Source organism: Apus apus, chromosome 4, assembly GCF_020740795.1.
Source record: "Apus apus isolate bApuApu2 chromosome 4, bApuApu2.pri.cur, whole genome shotgun sequence".
Lineage (NCBI taxonomy): Eukaryota > Metazoa > Chordata > Aves > Apodiformes > Apodidae > Apus > Apus apus.
Window position 1 is genome coordinate 9,264,593 of NC_067285.1, and position 12,663 is coordinate 9,277,255.

The window sequence follows — 12,663 nt, forward strand, 5'->3', positions numbered from 1 at the left end:
CAGTACCTCCCAGCCCATCTACAGAGCAAATTATTTCTGCAGCCAACAGACGACCACTTGCAGCCTGCGTTGCTTTTGTAGGACCACACAGTGAGGGACAGCACGGTCTCGGTACAGGGGCTGGGTGTCCCAGAATGGCCCCGTTCCCAGGTCTCTGCAGCAAATCACTTCACCTGCTTTCCCACATGAGGAAGAACACTTACCTTTCCTGCAGGCTGACCGAAGAGCCGTGCATTACCTGGGCAATAGACTGGCACAATGGCAGAGAACAAGCCTGCTCCGAGACCTTTGCATTCAGCTGCCCTCGAGTGCCATTGTAGAAATTACTATGGCTGAGATTTTCCAAGACGGCTGGGTCTATGGTGGCATCCACTTCAGAGAGATTCCTAAAAACTATGAAGCTTAAATCCCTACTCAGTTAAGAAAAAAAACCGAAACAAGCAAACCCAAACAAATCAACCATTTAATAATAATTCTTGCATATCCATTCACTCCCATCCTGCAGCATCTGCAGGCACTGCTGTGTTTGCTGGGCGCTCAGCACTGAGAACAGGCTGTGCTGCAAGGGATTGTTGCATTAAAAAAAATAAATCTGCAAAAATGGGCTCAGATCTACCCAGGAGATAAACCCTATGGCCAACACAAAGACTAACTGGAGCTACCTGACCTCTGTATTGCATCAGCCCTGGGTTGTGGGATCACCAGGTTGAACAAAAAAAAATTAAAATTAAAGGTATCATCAGCCCTGCTCTCCTGTCCCCCAGTCAGGATCACTTCACACAGAGGCACAACACTACCTTAGCTCATGTGCTATTTGTCTTTTACCAAATCACATGCCATTTGCTTTAAATAAAAGGGATTTTAAATCACTGCTATTCACACAAAAGCTGGCTTTACAGGAAGAGGACCACTGCAAAATGGATTTAGCAGGCGGCAGCAAGGAAACCCAAAGGAACCAGAGGATTTCTCACAACCAGAGCTGGCTACAAGTTGCCAGGATTTTCACGAAAAAAATGTTGAGGAATTCTCCACTTGAGATGTACATTTTTATGGCCAGAGTAAAATGCAGTCAACGCATAAATGAGTTGACAAGTCATTCTCTGCACATACTAAGTTGCTTTTATTAATCCAGAACTGCATGCTACAGATACTGTACAGCATGAACATTTATTCATTACAAAAAATGGCTTCCAAACCATTAAAAATGAAAATCGGAATAAGAGCATAAAACGGAACAGTAACATCACAACTGTTAGGAAACATTCAAAGTATTCACAAAAAATGTTATAGTTAGCATCTTAATAAACCAGAGAAAAATCTGAGACAGTTTTACAATCGCTTCATGTCAACTACAATGGCACTGAATGAACAGATGAACAATTTTTCAGCTTTATACAGCGTTTTTTGCAACATCAACATGCCTAGGTTTTTTTTTTTTATGTTTTAAGTTTGCTACCTACCTGTATGTAGTAAGTGTACATAGAAGTGGCAGTCTGATTTTCCTTTTATGAATAATCTAATATACAGAATTTGGCCCTTAAGGGTTTATACCTCTTCATTTTAAATGCTTTCCGGACAATCTGCTACCAAACACGTCTGTTATAGGTGACATTAAAACTACATACATATCTACCTATGTAACATCACAGCAAAACATGATGAACAAAAAAATTACAGCATTAAAAAAAAAAAAAGTAATAAAAAAAATAAAGTTGTTGGGAGAAAGTTCAAAGTCACTGAGAATTTTGGCACATAAAAATTTCTGCACACAGCCTACAGTCCTAATGTCGCAGGGGATTCAGCTGCAGTTCTGAACAGGAGACACTTGGACCTTGCTATTTTTCAAACATTGCTAAAAATTCCCTTCCTAAATTTTCAAGTCTTTTTGTGTGTAATGGCTTTTAAAGCAATTCTTATTTATTTATTTTTTTATACTGTTGATCCTTGAAAAAATGCACCTGCGAATGCCCGTTTGGTGGCAACTGTGTTTCATATAGCAAAAAAAAAAAAAAAAAAAAAAAAAAAAAAAAAAAAAAAATCAAAACAAAAATCCTGGAAAAAATATATATATACACATTTATATATAAACTTAAAAACCTTGTACAAATGAGTTGTTATATATAAGATGCTTACACTAAGGGAAAAAAAAACAAAACACCTTTATACAATGTTTCAAGAAAAAAAAAAGAGGAAAAAAAAACATTTTAAAAGGGACAACATACAGATACAACAAGCAATTTCTAAAGCAATAAATACTACTGGTCCAATAGCGTTGTGATACTTTTAATTGTTGAGTAGCGTTCCCTCCCCCAAAAAGAACAACACCATGGAACAAGGTATATTAACACATTTTTTTTTTTTTAACCCTTTGTTTCTGTACATTTAAACAATAACAAGTAACATCACAATAAAGGTTGTTTCACACAAGGAAGAAAACAGAAAAGAAGTAGTAGCGGCACCACGTTCGTTGTGCCCTTAAAGGTTTAAAAACCAGATGTAAAATGATTGGTTCGCAAGCTCGTATTTAATACAAATAATAAAGAACCAATGCCTCCGGCAAGGGCTGCTTGAAAATTGCTTCTTTTTTTGTTTTGTTTTGTTTTAAATTTTTAAAATCAGTCTTTAAAACTAAGCTATTGGAACTACATAACAATTATGTATATATATATATTTTTTAAACGCTACAAAGACTTTAAACAGCTGTTGATAAAAATTTTGGCAGAATCATGAGGCTTTTCTCATCTACATATTTAAAAAGGAGAAATTGAAATAAGAATGGGTCAAATATTGACCAATGAACTCGATAAAACATCAACTAATGTAGCCACGTGGCACAAATTAAAAACGAAACCGAGAAACGACGACGAACAGCGGACGACGAGGAGGAGGAGAAAAGGAAAAAAATTAGAGGAAAAAAAACAAGCAACCAACACCCAACCCCAAATCCCAACAGAAATCAATCCCCCGAAAGGAAACGGAACGGGCTAACGAGGCTAAAGCTATTCTAAGGACTTGGTTACGAGGGAGAGCGGCTGGGGCTGTGTCCCAGCCAGCGAGCTGTGGGAATGCAAGGAGGAGGTGGAGGGCTGTGCGAGGGGTGCGGCCGGCGGGAGGGCGGCCGGCGGGTGGTCCAGGGCCCCGTTGGGGCAGCTGGCAGCAGGCAGGGCGCCGGGCTTGCTCGCAGCGCTCTCGGCGAGGACGAGCGAGGATGGCGGCGGCATCATGACCAGGTGCGCCAGCGGGTCGGGCTTCAATGAGAGCGAGAGGGGTTGCGTTTGTTCAGTCTGTGGTTTCGAGTCTCTGGAGGGGGAGGCGAGCATGGCAGGGGAGGACGGAGGAGAGTCTAGTAAGCTTCCATCTGAAGAGGGTGGGCTGACGCAGCTGCCTTCACCTTGTATGTAGCGAACGCACTTTTTTTTTCTCCTAGAAACAGGGAGAGAGTGATCTGTGAATAAAGGGCAGAGACGCTGATGGAGGCAGTCATCTAAAGCAAAGAGTCGTCAATTTAGCTACTCTGGGCTCTGCGCCGTCCTGGGGGTCTAGTGGGGTGTCCTTGGCACCAGGCCTGCTTGGGAACCTCCACTCAGCTAACAGATTTGGGAAGGATTCACCAATTGTCTCTTCATCCCCCTCATCTTCAGGACACCTCCTTTCCTTAGACATTTTAATCATCAGAAAATCGGATAAGATGTTGTTGGAGCCCACTGTGCTAATCTAGAAACTCAACTTTCCTCTGGAAAAAAACAAACAAACAATGAAGTAATTTAATCCTTCTAAAATAAAAGCTCTGGATAGTTGACGGTATCTCAAGATGTCCCATAACGCTGTCCAACTCATCGGGGCTACCTCTACACCTGCATCACCTCTTGTGTCTTACGATGTGCTGCCCTTGGGAGGCAAGGACGGCTGCAAACTACTTGCTCACTGCATTCTCCTCTGTTAAGAACCACACCAAATCCAGGAAGGTCAAAGTCAGACAGGAGGGATATACAACAGAGAGAAAGAGAGAGAGGGGAAGTAAAAACAAAACAAACAAATAAAGCAAACAGAATTAAAACCAGGAAAAGAACAGGATAAACAGAGCATGATCCAAAATAACAAGAATAACTGGTTGTATGGCCTGCAGGTTGTGGCTTTAAATTGACTCATTTTTACTTTTTGTTTTAAGGGAGAGTGGTAGATTTGAGAAGCTGCTTGTCTGCATTTTGGGGAATCTTCCTCTGAGGGGCCATCCATGTAACTCCAGAGTAGGATCCAATTTCAGTAGGTGAAGAGCACGACGACAGGTACAAAGATGAGGAGCAACATGGAGATTATTACACATCAGGGAATATGAGAGTCTCACAAGAGCTGCTCATCTTCCAGTAAATGTGACCCGACAGAGATCTTTCCTCCTCTCTCTGTCCACTTAACAATGTAAAGGAGCAATGAAAACAGGTGACAGTTTCACACCATCTCTCTTGCCAAGTCTATGCAAGACAATTCTAGCAGCAGGACAGAAGTAATGAGGCAAACAACCACAGCATCTGGCAGAATGACCACCTGGACCCTGATAATGATGGCTCTCCAGCCCTCCTATTCACAAGCACGCTCTCCTTAGGGAGTGCTGAACCGCTGTTGCACAGCCCAAGACATATGACAAAGTCAGTCTAGAGCAGCTCTGCCACAAAAACTTTGGACACTCAGCTAAGCTGCATAAAGCCACCAACATGAAGGAGTAGGTTGCTCTTCCCCTCCAGTGGATACCTCACCCTAGCTCAGCAACCTCATCAGAGGAAGCGCCCGAGCATGGCACAGCAGCTGAATGTCACTGGGGGACATTCCACACTTGTGTAGGTGCCCCAGCTCCACTGCTGGTCATCAGTGTTCTCCCCTGCATTGGATTTTGGTTAAACCAAGGACTGCAGTCTAGGCAGTGGTGCCAGATCTTTCTCAACTGCAAGGGAGATCTAACCAGCTTGATCCTGGAGTTAAAATGTATCACCTCCCACAGCCAGGCAGGGAACAGTGTCCCCAGCAGCCCATCTTTCTACCAGCTTCAGTGACAGACCAGTGCTGTGACATCCCTTCCTCCAGAGACTCAGGCTCTGCTCTCAGGTTCTGGTCCATGTTCCACATGGCAAGGTCGGGGGTTAGGTCTATGAGAGTTTTAACCACGTTAGCCTGCAGATCAATACATGCTAAAAACTAAAGACAACCATGCAACTTAAATGTTAAAAAGAAATAAAGAAGAAAGGTAGAAGACAGCAGGTGAAGGCTGTAAACCATGCTTTATTAGAGCAAAGTTAAAAGACAGAAAAAAATTAATTTGGTGGGCTCAAAACAGAACCTGTTAATTCTTCTACCATCAACAATGTGGGAAGCCTCTGGCTCTTGGCTAAGGACACTTCTGCTGCTCTTTGTCCTGTATCCTCTCCTCTGTCTAACCACTTCCTGGCTTCAGCTGTGCAACACTACCAGGGCCACAGTTCATGTCTGAACCTCCTGCAGGAGAGCTCACCAATAATACCTGTGTGGAAAGGCTTCCCACATTCCCAAATTAAAATAATTTGCAAGTAGAGACCCAAACTCTGTTGGCCTCATTGATGGTGGTCCAGAATCTAACTGGATTGCCCTGAACCTACAAGGCAGTTAATTATTTCACTGGAGGCAGTTTGAATCTAGTATACCAAAAATTAATATTTTTATTATTATTATTTAAGTTCTGTGGCCCAAAAGGAAGAGTTCCCATGGCAAAGCAGACTTAAACCAGGTATACCTGACTTTCTGACTCACCAGAGTCAGCAATCTTTTAAACCGTAAACCCACTGATCTGCCACCTGAAGTAATTTTCCTTTGACCAGGATTAAAGGATCAGATTGCTTCTTCCACTTATGTTGTATATTAAACTCTTTAATAGTGTGACCACTTTTAGTCTGAAAAGCCATTTACTTAAATCACGATGGCTCAAGGGGGAGACATTTCTCCGGCTTGTGCCATTCCCACCACGTGCTCTCTGTGGTCACGTATGTGCCAGAGTTAGGTGGGACAGAAAGCAGAGATGCTAAAATCCCAAACACTGCAAGCCAAATTTTACCAGAAAAACACTAGACAACTCTGTGAAGGTGAATAAGTAAACATCTAAGAAACTCTTTGTGCCTCAGTTTTGCTCTCCTAAAAGTGGAAACAAAAATACTACATATCCTTCCCCTCAGAAGCACTAGTGAGGATTATTCACTGTGAGTCACTCTGAAAGTGTCAACTGCTACATCAGCCCAGCAAACATCAGCAGACCTGACTCTGCTTGTGCTGCCCTTGAAACTAGCCCCAGGACAGCACTGGGAAACCTGTAATGCTGCAGTTGCCATGACTGAAAGCCACAGACAATGTCAAGGGTTTATTTTTATTCAGTTGCTGTGAGCAAAGATGCCTCAGTTTCTATTGTAGTAGCAAACTGCACACCTGTAGCACCTATCAAAGATACAGTACAAAAAGTTCCCATGCTAGGAAATGCAATGTTACAATGGTTAAGACCGAACTAAAAGAGAAATGCTCTAAATTCTACGTAGTGATAAAATGCCTCCATGCATTTAAAAAAAAAAAAGGCCGCTGACTACATATCTCTAAGTCTAAAGCCATTGGCTGCAACACTAAAAGGTAGCACACTGCTCAAAACTGATCTCAAAAAGCTGTCTCTCATGAGCTGCAAAGATTTCTGACCAAAATCTGGCATAAGAAAGGGTTTATGCTTTTTCACATGTAACCTAAGCACTGTCCAGATTGAATGAAAAGTCCCCTTGCTGATAAAATGTCGTTTTAAATGTATGCTGTTTACTTAAGCAGCTAGGGAAAGATAAAGAAACACAAATACCATGTGCCCCCAGTTCTGGTACTTGGCATCCAGAGCCTAACATGCTTCAAATATCTCTAGACTACACAAATATCTGCTGATAGCATATAGTGAACTAATCACAGAATAAAGCCTAATTAAACACAGCATTTGGGTCTTTGGCGAGCATGAGACTTGAGCCTCCTGCCACCATGAAGGGGCTACACCAGCTCTTGAGGACTGAACTCTTTTTCCTTCGAGCAATTGCTACTTTCAAAGCCTGTTTAACATATGTATTGATTCTGGTATTTAAGACCCCAACACCTGGTACTAGCATGCCTCAAATGGGACAGTATGCAAACTGTTGAAGACACTTCTGGTGCTATAGCTGGCATTTTAACACACAACACCACCCTCAAGCCATGTTATCCTCCACACTAAGCACAAACAAGACTGCGTGCATACACAAAATACAATGAACGTCTGATCTACATTCTAAATGAGATGGAGCACATGGGACTGGCATGAGTAAGAGGGGAAAATATGGGAGAGGAATCACTACAAACAGAGTGTGGTTTGGGTTGAAATACCTACCATCATAATATTCCAAATTCAAAGACTGCTTGTATCAGAACAAAGAAACAACAAATTTAACCAAATGCGATCATATAAGGAAAAAGGAATGAGAAAAGAACTACTCGGTATCCCTCCACCAAGAAAGAAGTACGTACTGAGTTATACATGGAATTAACTCCAGTAGAACATGGGCTGTCGAAATTTGGGCTCTCTGATGTCTTTCATCTCCTTTTAATGCTGCAAACTGTCCCACTAAAGTTGTAATTAGTTTTATCTAGAGCTCAGACATTTACAGCTCACTTGCTGGGATAAAATTTAGGAAAAAAAAAAAGTCTTTTTGGAATCAGAAAAAAAGACATCAGATCATTTAAAAAATTGGTAGCTACACAGACATTACTGAGGCGTAGAAGCCTACAGGTAGCTATTTAATTTTGCAGACAACACCAAAGAATTAGTACAATATAAGCTGTAAACACTGGCTTTTACATCTCTAATAACGAGAAAAACACTCGTGCTGCAGATCCCAGAACCTTTTTAAAAAGCCTTTGGAGGCAGCGGACATAGATCCAAATGAAAGACAAAATACAGATGTCCATTTTGCTGACAATCTGGAACAAAATAATAAAAAAGCCAAAAAACTGCCAGCTTTAAGGACTTGAATTTTTCTTGTTCCCAGTTCTACCACCAGGGAGAGGTTATTGGTAAAGAAAGAGAGAAAATGGCATTAATTTAGCAAGAAGTTCCAAAGATCAAAGATTATTAGCAATTGATGCTGTGGGAGAGAGAAAGGTGGGGAGTGGGGAAAAAAGATTAAAAAATAAAATCACACAAATGCACTAAAAGGACAGATTGCTTTTATTTCCCCAAAGGCCTAATGGGTAGTATTATACCTGCATGGTTTGCACCATAAACTCTGTCGGTCAAGCCCGAACAATGCCCGACACTTCTTTGGAGTATTTGCATCTGTTAGCATAAGGTAAACACAAAAAATACAACACAATGGTGGATAGAGCTCATTTGGACTGTGTCATCTTAGCTACAGCTACGTTTAGCTTTCAATCACCTTAGTTTTATTTGGTAATCTCCCCACGTACCATAGGCAGGAAAGAAAACAGGACTTTCACATGAGCCAAAAGAAAACAAAACATCTCCGACACGGCTGTGTGTCTGTCTGCTGTTGGTACTGCACTCAACGCCTGTTATCAAGGGCTTTGGGAGCAGCTTTCCTTGGGTGGAGGGAGTGTGGTTGAGCCACGGATCAGATGGGCTTAAGGCTGATGCTGTTTTACAGTGGGTTTTTGGCTAGCAGCAGCAAAGAGGAAGGCAAAAAAAAAAAAAAGACCAACAACAACAAAAAAAAGCAAAACCCTTTCAGAGAGATAACTCATAGCAGTGTCCCACTCCCTTGTGTCTTCCAGATCACAACACAGAGCTACAAAGCAACAAGGCAGGAAAAAAAAGGGGAAAGTACCAAATAAACCAGCTGCAAATCAGCCATAGCGAGTCTGGGAAAACTATACACACCTGCAGGGGCCGCACCAGTTATTCTGTTGATCAAGGCCAAAGCGCGCTCGGCATTTCTTAGGAGCGCTCAGGTCTGAATGAGTTCAAGAAAAGCGAGCAGAAAAGGGAGAGAGGAAAAAAAGAAAAGGGGAGAGGGGGGGAGAGAGAGAGAGAGAGAGGAAGAGAGAAAAGGGGAGAAAAAAGAGAAAGATAAAAATAAGGAAAAAATAAAAATAAAAAAGGGAATAAAAATCAATGTCCTCGTTATTAATTGCAAAATATTGACTTTTGATTTAAAAGTTAAAAAAAAGAAGTGATAATCACATTTTTATTCAACTCTTGAGATTAGCTGTTGCAATTAAAGCTGCAGTATCCCTTTATAAAGGACTGTTTCTTTCCCTTTTAAAGAGCAGGTAGAGTAAAGTCTTTGTGGATGGTCTAGCAGGATGATTCAGGCAAGATTTATTTGGGCTGGGTTTTTTTTATTCTCTTTGAGAAGGGGGGAAAGGAAGAAAAGAAGCTGAGTATGGAAGTTAGATCCTGAACATGCTTTTTTCTTCAACTCAGATACAAAATAAAAATAAAAGGAATCAAAAAAACAAACAAACAAACAAAAAGGAAATTATATCTCCTGGGATAATGCAGCTTTTGGAATAACATTCAATTTATTGGTTTTTATTAATTTGTATTTAAAAGAATGGATAAGAACAAGCAGATTGCGAAATGAGCATGTTAGTATCAGCCAGAAAATAAAATGTAAAGCATGGCAAGTTGCTGAGTTAGTACAGCTAGTGAATTGCAATGAAGAGGCTTGAGCAGCAAGGAAAAGAAATAAAATCCAAAAGTAAAATAATAATAAAAAAATGCATATGCATGCTAATGTGAGAAGACTTAGTGGGAGCCGTGAAAAATGCCATTAGATTAAGGAGGTTCATTACTGACTTGCTTCCATTCTTTATCAGTCTCTTTAAAGAAATACTGCATATTCAATTTGCACAGTTAGTACAACTCTTGCGTTATTTTTACTGTATTACTGTTTTAATAGCAATTGTTACAAAAACAAAAAACAAAATTAAAAAATACTATCAAGCATATAATAGATATAAAGATATATAGATAATAAATACTATCAAAACGTGTGGATGGTATTTTTTCTTAATGTCATAAGTGTTTAATGTTAAAATCTATAATGGAAGGAAAAAAAAATTAAAAAGCAGTTTATAAACTATTTTAAATGACTCAAAATGACGTTAGCACCTGTAATCGGAGGAAGTGAAAGGCAAGGATTTAGGAAACATTCGCTGTGTTCTGAAAAAAAAGAACAAATTATACAAAGGCTTCAAAAAAACTAAGTCAGGGCTTCTTCAAAATTGACTATGAGATTGCCTATGCAGTATTTCTAATTTCCTAGACAGAATGGCAAACCTCCTTAATTTAAAGTGGGTGCGATTTACCACTGTAAGGCATGCATCAGAACATCCAGGTCCAGCCCAAACCAATACCAAACACATCCATACGTACGAACACGCACACACAGATGCGCAAAATAAGCGGACAACTTTAGGAACAATGGCATAGGCATTACAGCTACGGCTCTGCAGCTACAGGCTTTGCAATGGTCACGTACAAATTCAGCTAACGTCACAAGAGGCTCTGACATGCAGTGGCTTGGTTACTAGTTTTAGAAGGGCAATAATGCGTAAATAATTAGAGTGCATTAAAAAAAACAACAAAACAACAAACAAAAAAGGCTGTCTAGGATAGGGGCCGGCTCCCCATCAGGCCAGGAGACTTGTACCCACCTCCCCCGTATCTAGGAGCATCACACCTGGATTGCCACACTTCCACTAAGCCAGAGATTTAGACTTATTTTTACTTACCGTTGGTCTCTCCTGGCTGCTTATCCCTTTTCCTCTTCTTCTTCTTTCCCTGCAGGAAACATACACAAATGAGAAGGATTAAAAATAACCCAAAAGGTGTCTCCTCACAAGACAGCACTGAGCTGTGGCTGGTGCAGGAAGCTCTCCAGGGAGGACACCAAAGTGCAGTGCCAGATCACTCCCGGTGCAGGGAGGCTCCTGTGTCCCCAAGGGGATGCTCACACCCCAGGGATGGCTCTGCCTGCCCACCTTGTGCCTTTTCAGACAGCCTTGCTACACTCCCCCCCCAAGGCCAACACCCACCAATGCCATAAGCAGCTCGGGAGTGGGCAGAACGATTTTCAAGATGTTTTCTTTTGAGGTAATATTACCATAATGACAGAAACTCTGACACTTGTATGCTTCTGCTTTAAAAAAATAATTTCTGGTCACCTTTCTGCAGGGTGGGGGAAGAAGGGATAACACTGGAGATTCAAGGTGGGGGAGTCCATAAGTGAGGTCAGATTGAGCCCTTGGAGTTCCTCGGCACCCGAAACTGACCATTAGAGCAGAAAAGGAATCCAGATACAACAGACCCTTCCCACATTTTGCTCTAACACATGAAAAAATCACCAGTAATATTTTGCTAAACTGCATCCTTTTCCCAAATACTGTCCCACGAGACAATGCATTTTGTTATGGTTTTTGACTGGAGGGAGAAAGGCCCTTTCTCCATTTCCCTCCAGCAGCCTGGGAGAGGATGGGACTAGGAGCCCGACTTCTGTGGAAACCCAACAATCCCAAACAAACCCAGGAGAAGAGTTATAAAGTACTAAGCATGGCACAAAAGAGAAAAGCTGTTTTCTAAGAAAACTTTACTAAGACAGAGCTACAGGGTTTGGAGAGCACCACAAAAAGGCCAGTGCAAGGGGACAGAATAATTTCATTTTCATAGCTCCCCAGAAGCTTTTGAGCCAGCAACGTCAACTGTGAACAGCACAGTTCCCTGCTTTTGAAGATGTGGTACTAAGAAAAGTTGGTGAAAAGACACCAGGCCAGCAGTCTCTTGTGGTCAAAAGGGAACAAACATGTCTTGGAAAAAGGAATCTCACAGCACTTTTGAAGGGCTGGACCTATCTGTGGGGAAGCCAAGAAGTTCTCTCACATGGTGAGCATCTTTCTCAGTAGGTTGGTCTGACTCTAAAAGGCTAAGATTGGGCTTCAGCTGTTAACATCAACTGTAACATTTGGAACGCTCACTATGATATGTTCTGTGGAATGTATTGGCAAAAAATCTCCCGAGCATAAATGTTGCACCTTGATTTGTTGTCATATTTTCCACCTCAAAAGCTGGCTTTCTGGCACAGGGCTTATGTACTCATTCCCCTTCTCTTGCTCAGGGTTGTAAGCTGTGCTTTCCAAGCTGCAACAAGCATGATCTTGTACATAAGAGCCTTCTGGTGACAGAAAAAGCTGTGTGCACCATCAGTTTTAAAGGATTTTTAAATGATGTGCACATAATCCCGTGAGCTGGATGCTGCTGAGAAATCATCTCCAACACCTCAGAGGTCATTTTGGGGGTTATGGAAAGTTGTTGCTCTGAGCCAATTGCTACAGCAGCCATCAGTCCAACATAACAGGCAGACAAGATAGACAAGCACTGCTCCAAGAATTCCCTGAGAATAAAATAGGGAAAAACGTTGTATCTTGAAGTCTGCATATCACATAAGATACAAGAGGCTCAGACTGCTCCATCGATACTGATCTAGATTGACAGTAACTCTGTGAATGTCAGTGAATTTTTTCAAGGTTTGCAACAATGTAACTGAAACCAGACAATTGCCTCAGGACCATAAGCCTGATTTTTATTTAATCTCCAGGAGGTGACTTGCATAATTAACATGCTGCATCTTGTGG

The 12,663-nt window shown here is 41.4% G+C and overlaps 1 protein-coding gene across 15 annotated transcripts in view; it reads right to left on the bottom strand.

Moving 5' to 3' along the window:
* Positions 1-1,096: 1,096 nt before the first annotated feature.
* Positions 1,097-12,663, bottom strand: part of TCF7L2 (transcription factor 7 like 2) — a 176,633-nt gene continuing 165,066 nt past the window's right edge. For 3 of the 15 annotated variants that reach the window (XM_051618846.1, XM_051618844.1, XM_051618851.1), the window contains 4 exons: positions 10,768-10,816; positions 10,145-10,195; positions 8,909-8,981; positions 1,097-3,423 (listed from right to left, as the gene is read on the bottom strand). In XM_051618846.1, coding sequence (XP_051474806.1) covers positions 3,000-3,423; positions 8,909-8,981; positions 10,145-10,195; positions 10,768-10,816 — 597 coding nt within the window. In that variant the 3' untranslated portion in view covers positions 1,097-2,999. Of the gene's footprint in view, positions 3,424-7,402; positions 7,431-8,274; positions 8,348-8,908; positions 8,982-10,144; positions 10,196-10,767; positions 10,817-12,663 lie in introns of all 15 variants that reach the window. The other 12 variants (XM_051618849.1, XM_051618847.1, XM_051618850.1 and 9 more) reach the window with 8 other exon arrangements.